This window comes from Haliaeetus albicilla, chromosome 12 (genome assembly GCF_947461875.1).
Source record: "Haliaeetus albicilla chromosome 12, bHalAlb1.1, whole genome shotgun sequence".
Lineage (NCBI taxonomy): Eukaryota > Metazoa > Chordata > Aves > Accipitriformes > Accipitridae > Haliaeetus > Haliaeetus albicilla.
The window spans coordinates 42,722,809-42,739,211 of record NC_091494.1 but is presented as its reverse complement, the minus strand read 5'-3'; the positions used below and the strand labels follow the sequence as shown (position 1 = coordinate 42,739,211).

The window sequence follows — 16,403 nt, the reverse complement described above, 5'->3', positions numbered from 1 at the left end:
CGTCGCTATATACATACACACATATACACCCACATGTATGTTTTGCTCCATATATGTGTGCGTCGGGACGCACACACATAGGCAGGGCTGGAGCGAAGCACACCAAATCCCAACCGCATCCTGGCGGGACAGGAGCGTGGCTCCAGGCTCTTTCGCAAAGGGAGACATCCCCCAGGCTTGGCACGGCAGCAGCGGGAGGACGGGCAGCTCAATCCCATCATCACCCCTCCAACAACACACGTGTCCCGTGTCAGCTGCCCCTGGCACCAGCACTGAAACCAGCACAGCGGTTCTTCGTACAAACCAAGTTAAAAATCTCAATTTTACAAAATATGCCTTAAAAAAAGAAGAAAAACTAAAAAAAAAAAAAAAAACAACACCCCAAAAAATATTAAACCAGAACTCACAGACATGGGTCCCTTTCTACAGTCAATACAGCACCCTCCTGCTAGGCCATTTGACAGAGGTCCCAGAAACGGATGGGGAAGGGGACCGAGCGAGGTGGAACCACTGATGGGCCCAACAGCACAGGGCTGCACCTTTCCCCAGCCCCTTTCCCCTCCCCATCAGACCCCCTGTGCCATCACCCCCTGTACAGCCCCCCAAACTGGGAGCCTTCAGGAGCTCAGCTGGGGCAGGCAGCGAGGAGGAACAAGGGTGACCTGGCCCAGCCCCAGTCCTCGGGTGCTGCCAGACGGATTTGTGCTTTCCAACCCAGAGAGATGCTCAGACCAACGCGTCAGGATGGGAACACCTGCTCCACCTCAACCGAAATCACAGCACAGGTGAAGGTCCCGTTCCCCACCTGGGTCAGGCTGCAACCCAGCTGTGGGAGAAGGAGCAAGCAAGCCAGGGGCTGCAGCCCCCCATCCACCTCCCCCTCAGCCGCTACTCAACCCAGCGGGGAAACTGCTGCACTTCACTCGGAGCCATGAAACCCCACGGCTGTGCCCTGCCCCAGCCCAGGGAGAAAAACGGCAGGGTCCTCCTCAGCCAGGAGAAATAACACAGGCAAATAAACCACAAAAAGCCACCCGAGTCAGCAGGGCTGCTCTCGCACAGGAATATTTCGCCTCTTGGCTATTGTTTAACTAGCATAAGAAAAGGGAAATATTTATTGTCTCTGAATGCATAAAGGTGGCTCTGGGATTTGTCAGAGATGTGGATATTACAAAACACTTTATCTGGAGTCTTCCAACAGTCTGAAGTGAACTGTGTTTGGGGGGAAAAAAAAAAATAATAATAATCCACTTTCTATAGCAGTATAAAGCATCTAAATATGGGCAGTGACATGCTACCCTCCCAAACCTCTCTGGCATTTCAGGAATGTAAACAGAAGGGGTTTTTGTTGGGTTTTTTTTTTTTTTGCCTTTTTTTTTTTTTTTTTTAGTGGGTGGGGGAACAGAATCAAGCGACCAGACAAAATGAAAACAGATTCTCAGCTCAGTCCCATCTCCCACAACTGCTACGACAACTCTATTAAAGTGCATTTCAGTATCACCCCTCTCAGGAACCTTACACACGCAAACCTCCTCTTCCTCCACAAGAAAAGGTAATTCAAGTTAATACTCCGCTAGAACAGTTTTAGCCTTTTTATGGATTTCTGCTTTTCCCCGCCCCGACTTTGTAGCAACATTATTTTTTTTGTTAGACTGGAAACGCCCCCTCCCCAACAATACTGTAAATTCAAGTGCTTACTTCAACTGTCAAGGGCAACAGTTCTGGATACAGCACACTTGATTGTACAAGCAACACCTTATATCACAATCAAGAAATCAGGGCACTTCGCCCTCCAAGGGAGTTAACACTTCCCCCTCCACCATCCATAGCATCATATGAAAAATAATAGTTAAAAAAACCCAGAACATAATTAGCTATGAACATCGTTCATTATGTACACCGGCTCCTGCAACAGATGCGTGAACTCCGTTAGTTCTCAGTTTTATTGTCCTTTCTAAGAGCAACTGAGCAGTCACTGTTGTCTCCATTTAAATAAAACAACTCAGAGTTGAAATATATATATATAGATATATATAAGCATTTTTTCTTAAATAACATATTTACATCTAATAGAAAATATAACTCTAGAGATAATCTTTCCAACGAAATGTAAGACGTGGAGGGGAAAAAAAAAACCAAACAAAAAAATGAATGAGCTAATGAATTTAGGACAGTTTCTAAATCCACTCCAGGACAAAAAATAAAGGGAAAAAAAAAAAAGAAAGAAAAAAAAAAAGGCCCACCAAGCTCTAACCAAGCTTTTGTCTGGATCTGACCGAAGAAAACCCCAGCACCACCTCCGACAAACTCATCGTTTCTCTTTAAAGAATCCTTGGTCCGTGCTGCTCTCCTTGATGGTGACGGTCAAAAAGTTAGAGGTCACATCAGTTACCACCACCTTCTCCAGGTTGTTGAGAGAAGGGCTCCAGGACTCCTCCTCGGGGTCCCCCAGGATCCTGGAGACGGGGATCCTGGCAATGAGGGAGGGCCGCCCCGCCTGGCCCCCCACGCCGTCGCGGTACAGGCTGCCCACAGCACCTGGGCTCACCGCGCCATGCAGGAGCTTGGGCCCACCAGGGTCCAGCCCCCCCTGCCCCTTGGGGTCCAGAAAGTCTGCCCGGTGCTTGGCCAGCCGGGGAGGGTAGCTCTCGGCGGCTCCCAGCTTGGCACCCACCTCGGCTCGGTTGGGGCCGGGCAGGGCGCCGGGGAGGTCGGGGTCCTGCCGCCTGGCCAGCTGGATGACGCTGTGTCCCGAGCTGAACTTGGCCGCCCCCGCCGCCTCCTCCATCTTCCTGGCCTTCAGGTAGTCCCCCACCTTGTCCCCCGGGTCCCCCAGTTTCCTCTTGGAGGCATCCAGAGTCTCTGCCAGGTCCTTGTAAAGCTCCTTCCTGGGCTTCGGGCCCCTCTTTTTGGGGGTCTCCCCGGGTTTCTCCTCCACGCGGATCACGCGGTCCCGGATGCTGTCTCCCTTGGGGGTGCCGGTGCTGGAGCTGCCCTGGGGAGCCAAGGCTATGTTTCTCAGTCCTTCCCTAGCCCGGGACGTGGAGCCCAGCTCCTGGGGGGACCTGCCGGGATACGGCACCCGGATCCCCCTGGAAGAGTCACTGCGGAATTCATAGGTTTTGGCTTTTGCTTTTGCCTGGGCCTGCAAAGAAGATAAATCAACCAGTGACTTTATTATCCTGCCATCCGGCTGCGTAATTACAACTTACAAGACAGGAGGCCGCCTCTGCAAGGAGCATCCTCCACGGGGGCCGGAGAGGGACCCCTGCTCCCCGCCGCAGCGTGCAGCCCTGGCTGGCACCGGCTCGCACAGGGCTCTGGCCTCCTTACCTTTAACAGGAAGGTTTTGGGCTTGGGGCCTCGCTTTTTGGGCCCGTATAGCTCCATTTCTCGCTCCCTAGAGGTGTTAAAAAAACCAAAGCTTCAATTCAGCATAGCTACAAGACAGCAACATATTTACAAGCACAAGGGCTACAGCTAGCAAAGGCCTTGTACCTTTCCTCAAAGGCTGCGAGCAGCCGGGCATCCAGGATGTTTTCCTCGGGTTCCCAAGTGCTGTACCTGGGGGGGAGGGGGGCAAGGGGGGGACACACAGAGAGAAGGAACAGCATGAAGAGCCAGAAACAGAAAATAAATAAATAAAATAAAAAAATATGGGGCCTAAAGGAAGGGACCCAAGTTTCCTTTCTACTACAATGGGGGAGCAGGGCTGCAGCCAGCCATCTCCCCACGGCTCCCCAGCTGCAGAAGCCCTACGGACAAACGGCCGACTTACTTCTGAGACCAGCCCTTCCATTTTACGAGATATTCCATGCGCCCCTGCAGATGCAAAGAGAAAAATAAATATGCATGGAGGGAAACCGCGATAAACGCCCGCAACAAAGATACACCCGCAATTCCACGCGTGCAACAAACGCGCGCCCGCGGCGCGTGTCGAAAACACGCGGGGGGTTGCGGGGAAGGGGGGGGGCAGGGGGATGCAACAACAACACAAAAAAATTATTTAAAAAAAAAAAACCAAACAACAAAAAACCCGGGGGTGCGCAGCCCGGCAGGCAGGCGGGCAGGCAGCGGCGGAGCACGCCCGCCCCGCCGGCGGGGAGCTCCCGGGCATGCGGCGGGGAAGAAAGAGCCGCCCCCCCCCCCCTCAAACGGGCTCCGAGCCGCAACCGGGCCGGGGCCGGCGGGGCCGCCGCAGCGGCGGGGCCCGGGGCGGGGAAGGGATGGGGGGGGGGGAGGGAGTGGGGGGGGTGGCGGTGGGGAGAGGAGGAGGAGGAGGAGGAGAGGGGTGGCGCGGGGCCGTGGGGGGGGGTCGCGCAGGGAGGAGGAGGAGGGGGGAGGCACCTACTTTGCGGATGCGGCGCTTGAGCAGGGCCTCGGCCGCGAAGACGCGCTCCCCGACGGCCGAGAGCTCCATGTTTACGCGGCCGCTCGCAGCACACAGGCAGCCGCCAGCGCAGCCCAGACCATAATACTCCGCCCGCTGACGTCAGCGCCGCGGCCGCCCCCCCCCTCCCTTCCCCGCCGCCGCCGCCGCCGCCCCCCCCCCTCCTCCCTTCTCCTCCTCCCGGCCCCCCCCCCGCACTTGTTGCTGGCGGAGCCGGGTGGAATATTCCGCCCGCGCCGCATTGGCCCGCGCCGCCGGCCCCGCCCTACGACGTGCGCCGCGTCCCGATGAGCGCGGGGCGGGGCCGGCGGTGGGACGAGGGGGGGCGAGCGGGGAGGGGAGGGAGAGGGCGGGATGCCACGCCCCGTCACGCCCTCCACCGCACGCCACGCCCCGCTCCGCTGCAGGGGAGGGAGGGGGGGAAGGGGGGAGGGGGGGACGGCCCCGGCGCCGGGGGGCAGGGGGGGGGGCGGCGGAGGTTGGCGGGGGGGCGGGTGGAGCGGAGCGGAGCGGAGCACAAAGGCGGCCCGGGAGCCGCCGCCGCCTCCCCCAGCCCCGGGGACGGGTCGGGCCGGCCCCCCCCGCTAGTACCTGGACGGGGCGGACCAGGGGGCGGGGGGAGGGGGGGGCGCCGCGGGCCGTTCCCCGGTGCTCTGCGGCCCGGCCCGGCCCGGCGGCCCGGTGCTCGGACAAAGGGAAGGGTGTCAGAGGCGGGAGCGCTGAACGGACAAACCGCCGTACCCGGGAGCGGGAGAGCCCGCCGTGGCGTGGAAGCGGCCACGGAGACGCGCGGTCCCGCGGGCCGTTCAGCACCGCTGCCTCTGCGGGAGTGCCAACCCTTCCCGGCGGCGCGGGCAGTTAGCAGCATACCGGGGCTCGAAGGGCTCCGGTATCCCGGCACCGGCAGCCCCCGGGGGGGGCGGAGGGGTGGCCCCGGGGGCAGCGGGGCGGCCCCACGCGGGATTTGGTGTCGTCGTCGTCCGTGTCCCGTCCCCCCGTCCCTCCCGCGTTACCGGTCAGCAAAGCGGCGCGGGAGCGCGGGTGGGACTGCGGGGCTGCCAGCCGGTACCGGCCCCCCCCCACCGCCCCCCCTTCCCGGGCCCCCTCTCCCGGCTCTGCCCGTCGCTCCGCTGCACCGCGTCCCACCCGGTCTCCCGTCGCCTTCTCCCGCCGCGACTTCGTCCCCGAGGCGGCCACGGGAGACCGAGACACGCGCGTGGTGACGGCGAGCCGCGGCGGACGGGTCCCAAACCGCCCCCCGCACCTCCCCGCGGGGCCGCCGCGGGGAGGCTCCGGAGGGACCGGGCAGTGCTTCAGCCCTGTCCCGCGGAGCGAAGCGGTTCCCACTGCCGGGGGGAGCGGTGCCGGCCGGGGCTGCCCCGCGAGTGGGACCCGCAGCGCCGCGGCCCGGTGCTGAGTGGGCTTCTGCAGCCCGGTCCACGCGGGAAGAGGCCAGGGGACGCCTCTCGTGGACCTGCCCCCACACCTTACACACACACACCCCCGCCGCCGGCTCTCCTCCGCTAAGGAGCTCGAAGCCGTGGGGGAACGGGCCTCGGCGGCCGCCGCGCTCACGCGTGGGAAACCCCACGATGGGCGTGGCCCCGAGGATCCGGCTGCGCCTGCTCTCCGGAAAACGAGACCGCGGCTGCCTCGCCCCGGGGCTCTGATCTGGCTGCCGTTTGCCGCCGGGGGGTGCCGGGTCACCCGTGGCGGGGACAACGAGGCCAGCGCGGCTGCGGGGGACCATCTTCCCCCTACGGAGCACTTGCCTTCCCCCGGCCCGGGACGCCGCCCGGGGGGAGACACTGACTCCGGGGTACGCCGAGGACCGGCGGCGGGGACCGGAGGGGACCGGCGTTATCCCCGTCCCGGGGATCGTTGTCTCCCGGGGCTTCTGCCTGCCGCCGCGGAGCCCTGCCCGGTCCCGACAACCAGGCGGGGAGGGACCTCCAACGGGGGTCACCGGTTCCCCCTGCAGCGGGGGGGGGACGGACGGACATGGGTGGGGACCTTGGGGCCCCCCCCGGCCCCAGGGGGGACTCGCGTGGGTCGGGTCTCCGCGGGCAGAGCCCTCCCCCCCGCCGCTGCTGGCCGAGGTGAAACCGGGAGGAGCTCACGGGAGGAGACGGGAGATTTCCACCCCGCGGCTCCCGTGGGCTCCCAGCCCCACGCCTCCAACCCCGCGGCCGCGGGACCCGCCGCGCCCCGCGGATTTTGCGCGGCGTGCACGGCCCGTGCGGAGGAGCCGGGCGGGGGGAGGGTCCCCCCCGCGCCCTCCCGGCCCCCGGCGAGCGGCGTCCCGGGGAGTTTTTCGTTAATGTCGAATTAATCGTTGTTAATTAAGGCAGGTCGCGGGGCGGCTCGTGAATTGGCGTGGACGCAGCGGACCGGAGCCCGCTCCCGGGAAGGTGCCACGCAGAAGAGAGACCCGGGGACAGCGGGCGCAAGGCCCGCCCGGGGGGGCCCGGGGGGGCGCGGGGCTGAGGAGTGGAAGGGGGGTGGCGGATCGTCCTCCCGGGTCCGACGGTGCCGGTGCCGCCGCCTCGTCCGCTGCTCGGGGGTCCCGGGGCAGCGTCCGCCGCGGGGCAGCGGGGCCGAGGCGGGGGCCCCATCCCCGTGGCCGTGTGGGGTGCTGCAGCCCGGGAAAAACGGGTGTTTGCCCCGCACCTTCTCTGCCGGTGTCCCGGTGCAGGTGGGAAGCACGGTCCCGGAGCCGAGCCTCCCCGCACCGACACCGCACGGGAGCCCTGAGGGGCCGCGGAGCTCCCGGCTGAGCCGCCGCCTCTGCCCCGTCGCCCGCGCGGAGCTCCGCGGCTCCGCGGAGCCCCACAGCCACGCGTGGGGGCGGAGAGGGGGTAGGCCGCTGCTCTAACTGCCTCCTGCGCGGGCATCAGCGGAGGGAACAGCTCCATCCCCCGCCGGGACCCACGCGGGACCTGCGCGGGGCCGTGGCCGGGTCCCCGGTTGCGGTGCGGGGGGGGGCCGGCAGAAGGCGAGACGCAAACGAGAACGGCGCGGGGAAAGCAGCGGGGAGCGACCGCCGCTGTGTGGGGGTCTGGCCGGAGCCCCCGGCCCGTGGGCGAGCCCGGGCCGGGGCTGCGGCCGCTCGTGGGGGTCTTGGCCCCGAAGGAGAAGCGGGACGGAGCCGTCCCGGCGGCGCTGCGGGACGAGACAGCGGCGGGCGGGACCGTCCCCTGCTCTGCCGGGCGGTTCTTCCCGCTACCGGAGGGGGCCCGCGGACCCCCTCGCCCGGGGCCGGCGGCGCTGCGGGGGCCCCTCCCGCCCGGCCGGGCCACCGGGAGCAGGAGCGGAGCCCGGGCACGGGCCGCCCTCCACGCTCCCGAGGTCAACGGCAGAAGCTGCCTGGGCGCCCCACGGGCTCTCGGCTAGGGCGGGCCGCTCGCCCCCGGGCCCCCTCCGCCCCCGCCGGCCCCCCCCCGGCCCCGGCCCTGCCCCGGTGTCCCGGGGCTCGGCGCGGACTCGGGGACGGCTCCGGCCCGGCGAGGGCGTGTGCCGCTGCGGCAAACCCCGTTTCCGCCCATTTGACCCCAAATCCGCCCCTCGGCCGCCGGATCTCCGCTCCCCCCGCCCGTACTTGTGCGATGAGCTCCTCGGGGCAAAGCGGGCCGCCGCGGGGCAGAGCGCCCGGCTCCCCCCTCGTTTCTCGCTGTGCGGGGGCTTCCACGGCTGCGAGCTTTGCAACGAAACCGGGGGGCTACTGCCTCTCCCGCGGCCGCGCGTGGGGACGACGGGGCAAGCACGCGTGTCCGAGCGCGGCTGAGCCGGGGGCGGCGGCGGGGCGGGAGGGAGCTGGCTCCAACCCAACCGCCGGCACGATCGATCCCCGCACCGCAGCCGGGCTCTTCCCCGCGGCTTCCCGTACGCTCTGGTGACCGTGCTTCACAAGCTGCTCCGCCCCACGGACACCCGTGCCCGGGGCGGCTCGGATCCAGCCCAGCTCCCGGTACGGCCCGGTTCCCCGGGCGGCCGAAGGTGCCGGTGCCGGTCGGAGACCCGGTCACGCCACGGTCGCCCCCCCACCCCACCACCGTGTCCCCTTCTCCTGGGCGACCCGAGCATGGCCCCAACGCTGAGACCGCGGGGGGAAGCGGGGGCAGAGCAAGTCGCCCCCCCGGCAGAGCCCCAGCGCCTGCTAGTCCCCGAACCGACCCTACGGCCGGGCCGGACCGGACCTTGTCTCCCGGGAGAGGCATCCCGCAGCCCGGCCGGGCCGTGGGTACCGCCGGGCAGGGCAGAGCGCGCCCTGGAGCCCCATTCCACGCGAGCTCCCTGCGTGCGTGGACACCCCCCCGCACCGTCAGGGCGCCCGGCCCCGGGTTCCCGATCCGCCCCGCCGTTCGGTTCGGCTCCGGGTTTCTCCCGGCCCGGTCCCATTCCCCAGCCGGGCGGGAAAACGATTCCCTCCACCTGTGGCTGAACGGAGCCGGGACGAGCCTCGGGGTAAATTTACGCCCCCCCCCGGGCCGGTGCCGGGCTGTCCCGGCGGAGCGGGCGCGGACCCGGGGACCCCGCGGCACCGCCGGCCCCCGGCGGCCCCCGGCCCTGCCCGGGGCTGGGGGGCAGCCCGGCCGCCGGCACGTTGCCTTTTCGTTTCCGAGCAGCTCGGGCGAAGCAGGGAGGCAGCGACCGGCCCCGTGCTGCGGTACCTGCACCCCACGCGGGAGGGGGCCGCCGGGGCAGGACCGGCCCCCACGCCCCGGGGACCGAGGGCGGGCCCGGAGACGGGGCCATACCCGGAGCTGCGGTCACGCGTGGAGTCGCTGCCGGTGGGACCGGGCCGCCCGCTTTTCCCACCTCTTTCTCTCGGGACACCGCGCTGCCGTGCGCCCCGACCCCCGACATCCCCCCGGTGCCGCCGGGGCTGCTGCCGGCGGGGCCGCGGGGGCGGCCGCTGTCCGGAGCGCGGGGGTACCCGGTGCCGGGAAGGCAGCTCTCAGTGGGTGCCCGGGCAGCGGTGTCCCCGCGGGGCCGCTCCTTCCCACTCCCGGCAGCTCAGGAATTCCCGCGCGAGGAAGTTTTCGCGTCGACGTGTTTGACATCGAATTCAGGCCCGGGCAGGGCTTCCCCGGCGCCTCCGGAGGCGCCGACGCCCAGGGCTGGCGGGGGGAGGCAGCGTGCCCCCGTGGGCACGGCTCAGGCCCGGCGGACCCCGGGAGGGCACCGGGCACGGCTGCTGCCTCTTCCCCTGAGACCGGCGGGGCTGGTGGGGCCGTGGAGGGGAGCTCGGCGGTGCCGGACCCAGCGGCAGCGGGGAGGGGGCAGCGAGAAGGAGAGGGTGCGGGGACGGGGTACCGGGGGGTCAGCTGGGACAGGCAGGACCGGGGGGGTCCCCCAGGGCAGGCGTGTCCCCCCTCGGGACAGCCGCCGGGCACCGCTCTGCGCGGGTGCGCAGCGGTCCGCGCTTCCCCCCGCGCCGTAGTGCGCCCCCGCCGCTACCCTCCGCCCGCCCCCGAGCCTTCCCCCCCTCCCCGTCTTCCTCATGTCGAGCCACCCCCCGCCCCGGTCTGGGTGCCCGGCGCTGCTCTCACTCCTCCGGGGCTCGGGATGGAGCCGCCGCGACAGCGCTCGGTCCGCTGCGGGACACGCTCCACGGAGCCTCCGCGCCGGGGGATCCCCCCCGGGGCAGCCGGGCCCGGGAGCGGCGGGGGGGGGCGGTGCTGAAGGACAGCAGCGGCCCCGCCGACCGGAGCGGTCGAGGCCGTCTGCCGCCCTCCGGTGCGGCCCGGTTCGGTCCCCGGGGGCGGGCACGGGGAGCGGCGGGGGCGGCGGCGGGCGCGGCCCGGGCTCGTCCCCACGGTGCCGCACGGAGAGACGACGCTTCCCGGCGCGGCCCCCGCCGGCCCGATTAATTCCAGGTGCTTTCCATAGGTGGCACCGTCCTCCTGGAAATGGCGGCTGCGACCGCCGCGGAGCCGGCTGCGCTCCCACCGCCCCCGGGGGGGTGCACTGCCGCCCCCTCCGCCCCGGGGAACCCCCCCCGCACCGCGGGCTTCGGCAGGGCGAAGCTCCCGCAGGAGGCCCCCGGGAGCTGTGCCAGGCCCCGGGGCGGTGCGGGGGGGGGTGGTGGTGTGTGTGTGTGGTGTGTCTCCCCTCCGCGGTCCCCACGGGGGAGAGACGCCGCCGTCCTCCCTCCCTGACCACACCCACCCACCCGCGAACCGTCGGAGAGTCTCCCGCGTCGGCCTTGCCCGTGGGAGCCGCCCCACGCGTGTCCCCGCAGCCACTGGTGCACCCTCCCCAGCAGGGTCCGGGGGGGGGGGCGTGGGGCGGCGTGTCCCCGAGCACACCCCCTGCTCCGGCGAGGCTGAGCGGCGGGACTGCCCACCCGCGTCCCACTGCAGGCAGCCCCCACGGGCAGCCCTGAGCGCCCACTCCCCGTTTTCCCGGCCTGCCGACACGCAGCGAGAGCCGCTCGTCGCCCCCGGCCCCGGGGCTGTCCCCCCCTGCAGCCGAGCAGCTCCGCGGGTCACAGCGAAACCCCCGTGCGAGGAAAGTGCCGCTCCCGGGGGCGAGGCGGGGGGGGGGGCACCGCTTTATCGCCCCGCTCCAGGCTGCGAGCACTCTGCACAAAAGACCTTTTGTTTCCGGGGTTTCTGAATTTGCTGATTATTTGTAGGAATATAAATACGAGTTGTTTGCAGAGGGGGGAGAAGGAGGAACCGACCCGAGCGCTGCCTCGGGCGAGGAAACCTGAACCTTTCGGGATATTCCGCGCCCCCACCCCCCACCCCCCCGTCTAACCGGCGCGGCTCCGTCCCGCCCGCGCTGCTGCCCACGTCGGTCCGCAAGGACGGCGGAAGGACGAATCTGCTCCCTCGCGGTTCCGGCGGCAGCGGCCACGGAAGAACCGCGAGTGGGCAGAGACCACCACCGACGGGGCGGGACGAGCGGGGTGCCGGAGCCGGCGGGGGGGGGGGGTGTGTGGGAGATCTCAGCCGGGAGGTGACAGATGACACCCGGGTGCGCCTGGATCCGGCCGGGCCCCGTCCCTACCCCTGCCCTGCTACCGGCCCTGCCCGGCCCCGCCCGCCCGCGGCCCCGCCGCTCCGCTTTTAACAAAAGCAATTAGAGGTGAAACGCGGCTCATTTGCATTCCACCTAATGACGGCCGGCGGCTTCTCCCGGGCTGGTGGCGGGGGTGGGGACACACACACACGGACACGACACACGGTATCTGCGGCGGGGCCCGCCCCGGTCCCCGGCCCCGGCCCCCGCCCGCCCCGTCCCACCGCCCCGTCCCCGCCCACCCCGCCCAAGGTAGATGCTGTATTTAGGTTCATGCCCTTATATGGCGATGAGCGCGGCGCCCCGCGGACGGCGCGCACCATATAAGGAAGCGGTGCCAGAGCCCGGGGTGAGCTGGTGAACGCTCATTGGCCCGTCGGTATCGCAGCAACCGGCTCTCACGAGTGGAACGGCCCCGCGCGCGCCCCCCCCCCCACCCCCGCCCACCTCGCGGGGCCGGGACCCCCCCCTTGGCGGAGGGGACGGAGCTGACACCCCCCCGCTCCCACGGGTGACCCCCGACAGGACGCCACCAGTGTCCCCCCCCACAGCGCACACCCCCCCCCCACACACACCGGGACACCCCACTCCCGGTGCCCCTTCCCTCCCCGGGGGTCCCGGCCGCACGGTGCGGGAGGGGAGGCAGTAGCGCCGTTTTTCCGTGGGCACCGACGCCACCGCGGGAGCCCACGGCGAACCCGAAGTGCGGCGGGACCGCCGCTCACTGCCCTGTCCCCGCAACGCGGGTCACGGAGGAGACCCCCGTCCGTCCCACCCGCGGCGGAACGGCCGGCGGGAAAGGGGAGGCGGCGGCGGGACGGACGGGTCCCGGCGGGGCCGCGGGCCAGGAGAGACGGCGGGACGGGGTGGTCCCCCTGCTCCGCTCCGCTCCGCCGAGCGGCGACACGGGACCACGTGTGAGCTGGCGGAGCGGGGAGCCGCGGCGATGCGCGGACACGGGTGACCCCGATACGGGGCACACAGACCGGGGAGGGAGGGGGGGCTTCGCTGCGCCTTGCCGCACGCCCCCTCGCCCCGCCGCCAGCACCGACGAGCACCGGCGGGGAGCGAACCTCCGGCTGCGCGGGGGAGACGCAGCGCAACCGCCAGCCGCGCACCCACGCGTGCCCGCTCCGGTGCCGCGGGCAGGCGCCGGGGGGCCGCCGCCGTGGCGGGCGGGGGGCGGCGACACGTCGCGGGGCCGCGGGGTCGAGTTTTCGTTGCGGCTTCGCCGCGGAGCCGGTGCCGTGGCCGAGCCGCGGCCGCGCAACGCCGTGTCCCCCCGCCCGGGTTTTATTTATTTTATTTTTTTTATTTTATTATTATTTTTTATTATTATTATAAATTTTATTCTTATTTTATTTTTAACCGGGCGCTGCGGGAGCGGCTGCGGGGCTCCGGTGGGGGGGTGACCGGCCCGCCCCTCCGCCGCGCCGCCCCCGGGCTCGGAGCCGCCCCTGCCCTCCGCCTTGGCGGGCACCGGGCGGGGGCTGCCGGCACGTGCCGTCCCGGCGCCGCGGGGGGCCGGGCGCGATCGGGGCGGGCTGCCCGGTTCCCCCCCCCCCCCCCCCCGCCGCGTCGCAGGTGAGGCTCCGCCGGGGAGGCTCCGCGCCGGCCGCCGGGGTCCCGCCGCGCCGCCGGCTCCTCTCCGGTCCCACCGCCCCGCGGAGCCTCCGGCCGCCCCCCGCGCCGCCTTGCCCCCGGGCTCGCCGGGGGGGGGCCGCGGCCGGCGGGGAGGGCTGCGCCGCTTCCTTGCCGTCCCCCCGTCCCCCCCCCCCCATGGCAGGATTCAGCGGGCTCCGCCGAGCAGCCATTTTCTGCAGCTGCGTCTCCACCGGAGCTCTGCCGGGCGGCGGGGCCGGGCGGCGGCACAGCCCGGGGGGGTCCCCCGCCCCGCTGCCTGCCGCCGGCACGGACGCCCTGAGCCCGGCCGGGCGGTGCCGGGGGCCGGCCGGGCTGCGCTTGCAGGACTCGCCGTGACAATCCCACCCTTTCCCCGCCATTTTGTTACCGTGCTGGCGTTTTCCCAAAGCAGAGACAGAGCGGGAGCCTTGGGAACGGGCCCCCGTTGTGCCGGGGCGGGCGGTCCCCACGGCCCGGGGCCCCGCTCCCCTCCGCCCCCGCGGCGCCGCACCTGGGAGCGGGGCAGGTCCCGGGACCCCCGGCCGCCGCCGGCTCCTTCCCACCGGCTCCTTCCCACCGGCATCGCCCCGCTCCCCTTCGCGCCCCCCCGCACGCAGCAGCCGCGGGTCGTGGCCGACTGGGTCCACGCAGGACCCAGTCACGCGGGGCCGGCACCGGTCTCGGGGCCGCTGTCCCCAGGCGAGAGAGCCCGGAGCGCGGTCACCAGCCTCCCTTCCCGACGGGCCGGCGACGCGGGGCCGGTCGCCTCCCTCCGCCCGCCCCACGGGTACCGCAAGTGCCCCGACGGCCGGGAGGGAGGGGACGACACCGTCCCGTCGGGAAGGGTCCGCCCCGGGGCTGGGGTCGCCCGGTACAGCGTCCTTCAGCCCTGCCCGGTCCCGGTGGCGGTACCGGCTCCCCGCGGGACCAGCCCCAACGCCCTCGCGGGAAGCCCGTGGGGACCGCGCTGGGCAGTGCGTGGCCCACGGGAGGTCGGGCGGCCCGTCGGGGCGGACAGCCCGGTCAGCTCGGCGGGGACGGGCGGCGCGGGGGAGGGAGGCGGCCGGGACGAGCCGCGGGGCTGTGCTGGTGGCCGCGGGGACGGGCGGGCAGGACGGCGGATGCCCCGACGGGGCGGGCCGGTCCCCTCCACCCGCGCGGGAACTGTTGAACGCCGGCGACAGAGACCAGCCGGCGGACACAGCGGGTGGGTGCGTGTCCCTCGCCCCACGGCTGCATTCCCAGGCCGGGGGGAGTCGCCTGTGGCACGACGCGGGAGACCCGAGCGCGCCGGCGGCTGCCCCGTGCGAACGGGAGCGAAGCGCGGCGGAGCCGGTCCGCTCCCCGGGTTGGGCCTCCGGAGCCGAGCGGCGGCGGAGGGAGGAGAAGGGAGAGGGGAAGGAGGGGGCTCCTGCAGTGCTGCAATGCAGCGCCGCGCCGAGAGCCGAGCCCGCCGCCCCGGCGGCGCTCCGCCGCTGCAGCAATGCAGGTGTGAGCACCGCGCCGCGCCGGGCCGAACCGGGCCGGGCATCCCGTGCCCCACCGGACCGCCCCCGGCCCCAACCGCGCCGAGCTTCGGCTCTCTCCCGCTTTCTCGCCCCCGTTTCGTTTTCCTCCCGCTCCTGCCGGGACGGCGGGACGTTTCCTCCCGGTGTCCCCGGGACCTCCCCCTCGCCCACTATTTGCCGAGGCGGGGAGGGCCTCATCCTTCCCCCGGCGCTGGAGGCCCGGCGGCCACGCCGGCAGCCACCCTCGTCCTCTCAACTCCCCGGCTTCTGGCTGCGGCTCCCCCCGACGCCGGGACTGCTGCGAAGCCCCCGGTGCTGCACCGATTCGGGGCGGGTCCCCGGGCTCCGCCCTGCTCCGCTCCAGCTTCTCCTGGGGGAAACTGCCCCCTCCCCACGTTACCTCCGGGCCGCCCCCCGGGGCCCCCCACCCTCGCCGTCGTCCGAGTCGGAGCTTTGCCCCGTCCCCGCTCTCGCCTCCCCGTGGTCCCGCTGCAAACAGCGCTGCGTGTCCCACGCGGGACCCCAGGCGGGGGTGGGGGGTCCCACCTCCGCTCCCCTTCCCCGCGGCTGGCATCTGACACTTGGACACGCACCGCGGGGACACGCAACACCGCGGCCGCGTGTGGGAGCACCCGGGAAGGGGGACCCCCACGCCGCAGCCCCCTGCCCCGCACCCTGCTCGGCTCGGGCTGCCCCGCCGGCCGGTACCCCGAGGTGTCGGTGTGCGGTGGTGTGCGGGCACGGCTGCCAGTGAAACGCTCGAGTGCCCTGGAGAGAAGGAATTAATCTTATAAAAGTCACAGGTGATAAAGATACAAACCCAGCAGGGCAAGGTGGATCACAGGGGGGCGTAAAATATCGGGGTGCGGGGGGGGCGTTTTAAGACTGGGGGGGAGCCAGTATAATCACCCACTGCCCGTCCCTGTCCCACAGGCTGTGGATTACACCCCTTGCATTTTCGAATCCTGCCGTAGCAGCCTGGGGCTGAATGGCAGCAGAGCCCAGAGCGATGCCAAGCAGCCCCGATTTTTGCCCTCCCACCTGGCTTTTTTTTTCTGACGCGGTGAAAATGGCACCGCATTCCAGCTCCAGCTACTGCTGGTGCGGACTTCAGCCGCTGGATCCTGTTGTGTCTTCATTTGCTGGATGAAAGCTCAGCCGAGTCCCTGCATTTCTTCCCTGTGTGGAGGTTTACGAGCTGATCAAAATGTCCTTCACCTTCTCTTTGAGACGCCACGCAGCCCCACCGCCCCCGGCTTCCCGGGCTCCCCACGCCCCCGCGGCATCCCTCTGCCTCTTTCCCGACTCCTCTCCAATATTTCAGTATCTCTCTTGAGCTACCGAAGACTGTTAGACGCGAAAGCGGGCTCACCAGTGCCACACACCGAGGCAGTACCGCCAGCCGGCTCTGCCTTCGACTTCCCCTGCGAACCCGGGGAACCCTCCTCGGTGACGGTGCTCTCCCTGTCTCCGGACCCCCCGTGGGAACGGCTGGAGCCGGTGCCCGGTGGTCCGGCGGGGCCGAGAGCGCGGCTGTAAGCGATGGCCCTTGCCCCGGAGCTTTGCGTTCGAATTCTTCCGGGCAGGCTGCTCCCCGAAGAGGGATGGATGCGGGTATGGAGCCATCCCTGACCGCAAACCCCGCACCGGTGCCGGCGGGGGAGCAGCTCCCGACAGGGACCCCCACCCTCCCGGCCCACCGAGCAGGTTCAGCCCTTGGCACCTCCTGCCCGTGGTCCCTCTCCAGGAGCAGGACAGGGGGGAGCACTTTGGGAGCCCACCCCTTACCGGCGGGGGAACGTCCCGTGGCCCCCGAAGGATGGCTGAGCCCCGCACCGAAGGGATGCCGGGCC

The 16,403-nt window shown here is 69.9% G+C and overlaps 3 protein-coding genes across 4 annotated transcripts; 2 read left to right on the top strand and 1 right to left on the bottom strand.

Moving 5' to 3' along the window:
- Positions 1-1,925: 1,925 nt before the first annotated feature.
- On the bottom strand, positions 1,926-4,518 carry CBX8 (chromobox 8). 2 transcript variants are annotated; one of them, XM_069799471.1, is made up of 5 exons: positions 4,352-4,518; positions 3,779-3,822; positions 3,499-3,564; positions 3,334-3,424; positions 1,926-3,145 (listed from the first exon to the last, which is right to left on the bottom strand). In XM_069799471.1, the coding sequence occupies exons 1-5, from the start codon at positions 4,418-4,420 to the stop codon at positions 2,309-2,311; spliced, it is 1,107 nt and encodes a 368-aa protein (XP_069655572.1). In that variant the 5' UTR covers positions 4,421-4,518; the 3' UTR covers positions 1,926-2,308. The 2 variants fall into 2 exon arrangements, with proteins under 2 accessions (XP_069655572.1, XP_069655573.1); XM_069799472.1 differs by having other exon boundaries at positions 3,334-3,400.
- A 1,873-nt stretch (positions 4,519-6,391) lies between these two features.
- On the top strand, positions 6,392-10,263 carry LOC138687961 (collagen alpha-1(I) chain-like). The gene is made up of 5 exons (XM_069797649.1): positions 6,392-6,437; positions 6,742-7,017; positions 7,288-8,146; positions 8,347-9,689; positions 9,776-10,263. The coding sequence occupies exons 1-5, from the start codon at positions 6,392-6,394 to the stop codon at positions 10,261-10,263; spliced, it is 3,012 nt and encodes a 1,003-aa protein (XP_069653750.1).
- Positions 10,264-11,515: 1,252 nt separating this feature from the next.
- LOC138687960 (collagen alpha-1(I) chain-like) lies at positions 11,516-16,089 on the top strand. The gene is made up of 4 exons (XM_069797648.1): positions 11,516-11,671; positions 11,971-12,709; positions 13,004-15,313; positions 15,875-16,089. The coding sequence occupies exons 1-4, from the start codon at positions 11,516-11,518 to the stop codon at positions 16,087-16,089; spliced, it is 3,420 nt and encodes a 1,139-aa protein (XP_069653749.1).
- The last annotated feature ends 314 nt before the right edge of the window (positions 16,090-16,403 follow it).

Bases quoted from the DNA above. Each gene is read 5' to 3' on its own strand.
- CBX8 (XM_069799471.1), bottom strand. From the start codon at position 4,420: ATGGAGCTCTCGGCCGTCGGGGAGCGCGTCTTCGCGGCCGAGGCCCTG. The intron at 3,565-3,778 runs GTAAGTCGGCCG...CCTCCCCCCCAG, and splicing joins TGGAAGGGCTGGTCTCAGAA to GTACAGCACTTGGGAACCCG. The intron at 3,146-3,333 runs GTAAGGAGGCCA...TCTTCTTTGCAG, and splicing joins CCAAAACCTTCCTGTTAAAG to GCCCAGGCAAAAGCAAAAGC.
- LOC138687961 (XM_069797649.1), top strand. From the start codon at position 6,392: ATGGGTGGGGACCTTGGGGCCCCCCCCGGCCCCAGGGGGGACTCGC. The intron at 6,438-6,741 runs GTGGGTCGGGTC...TAATTAAGGCAG, and splicing joins CGGCCCCAGGGGGGACTCGC to GTCGCGGGGCGGCTCGTGAA. The intron at 8,147-8,346 runs GCAAGCACGCGT...GCTCGGATCCAG, and splicing joins CCGCGCGTGGGGACGACGGG to CCCAGCTCCCGGTACGGCCC.
- LOC138687960 (XM_069797648.1), top strand. From the start codon at position 11,516: ATGACGGCCGGCGGCTTCTCCCGGGCTGGTGGCGGGGGTGGGGACACA. The intron at 12,710-13,003 runs GTTTTATTTATT...GCCGCGTCGCAG, and splicing joins CGCCGTGTCCCCCCGCCCGG to GTGAGGCTCCGCCGGGGAGG. The intron at 15,314-15,874 runs GTGCCCTGGAGA...CCAATATTTCAG, and splicing joins GCTGCCAGTGAAACGCTCGA to TATCTCTCTTGAGCTACCGA.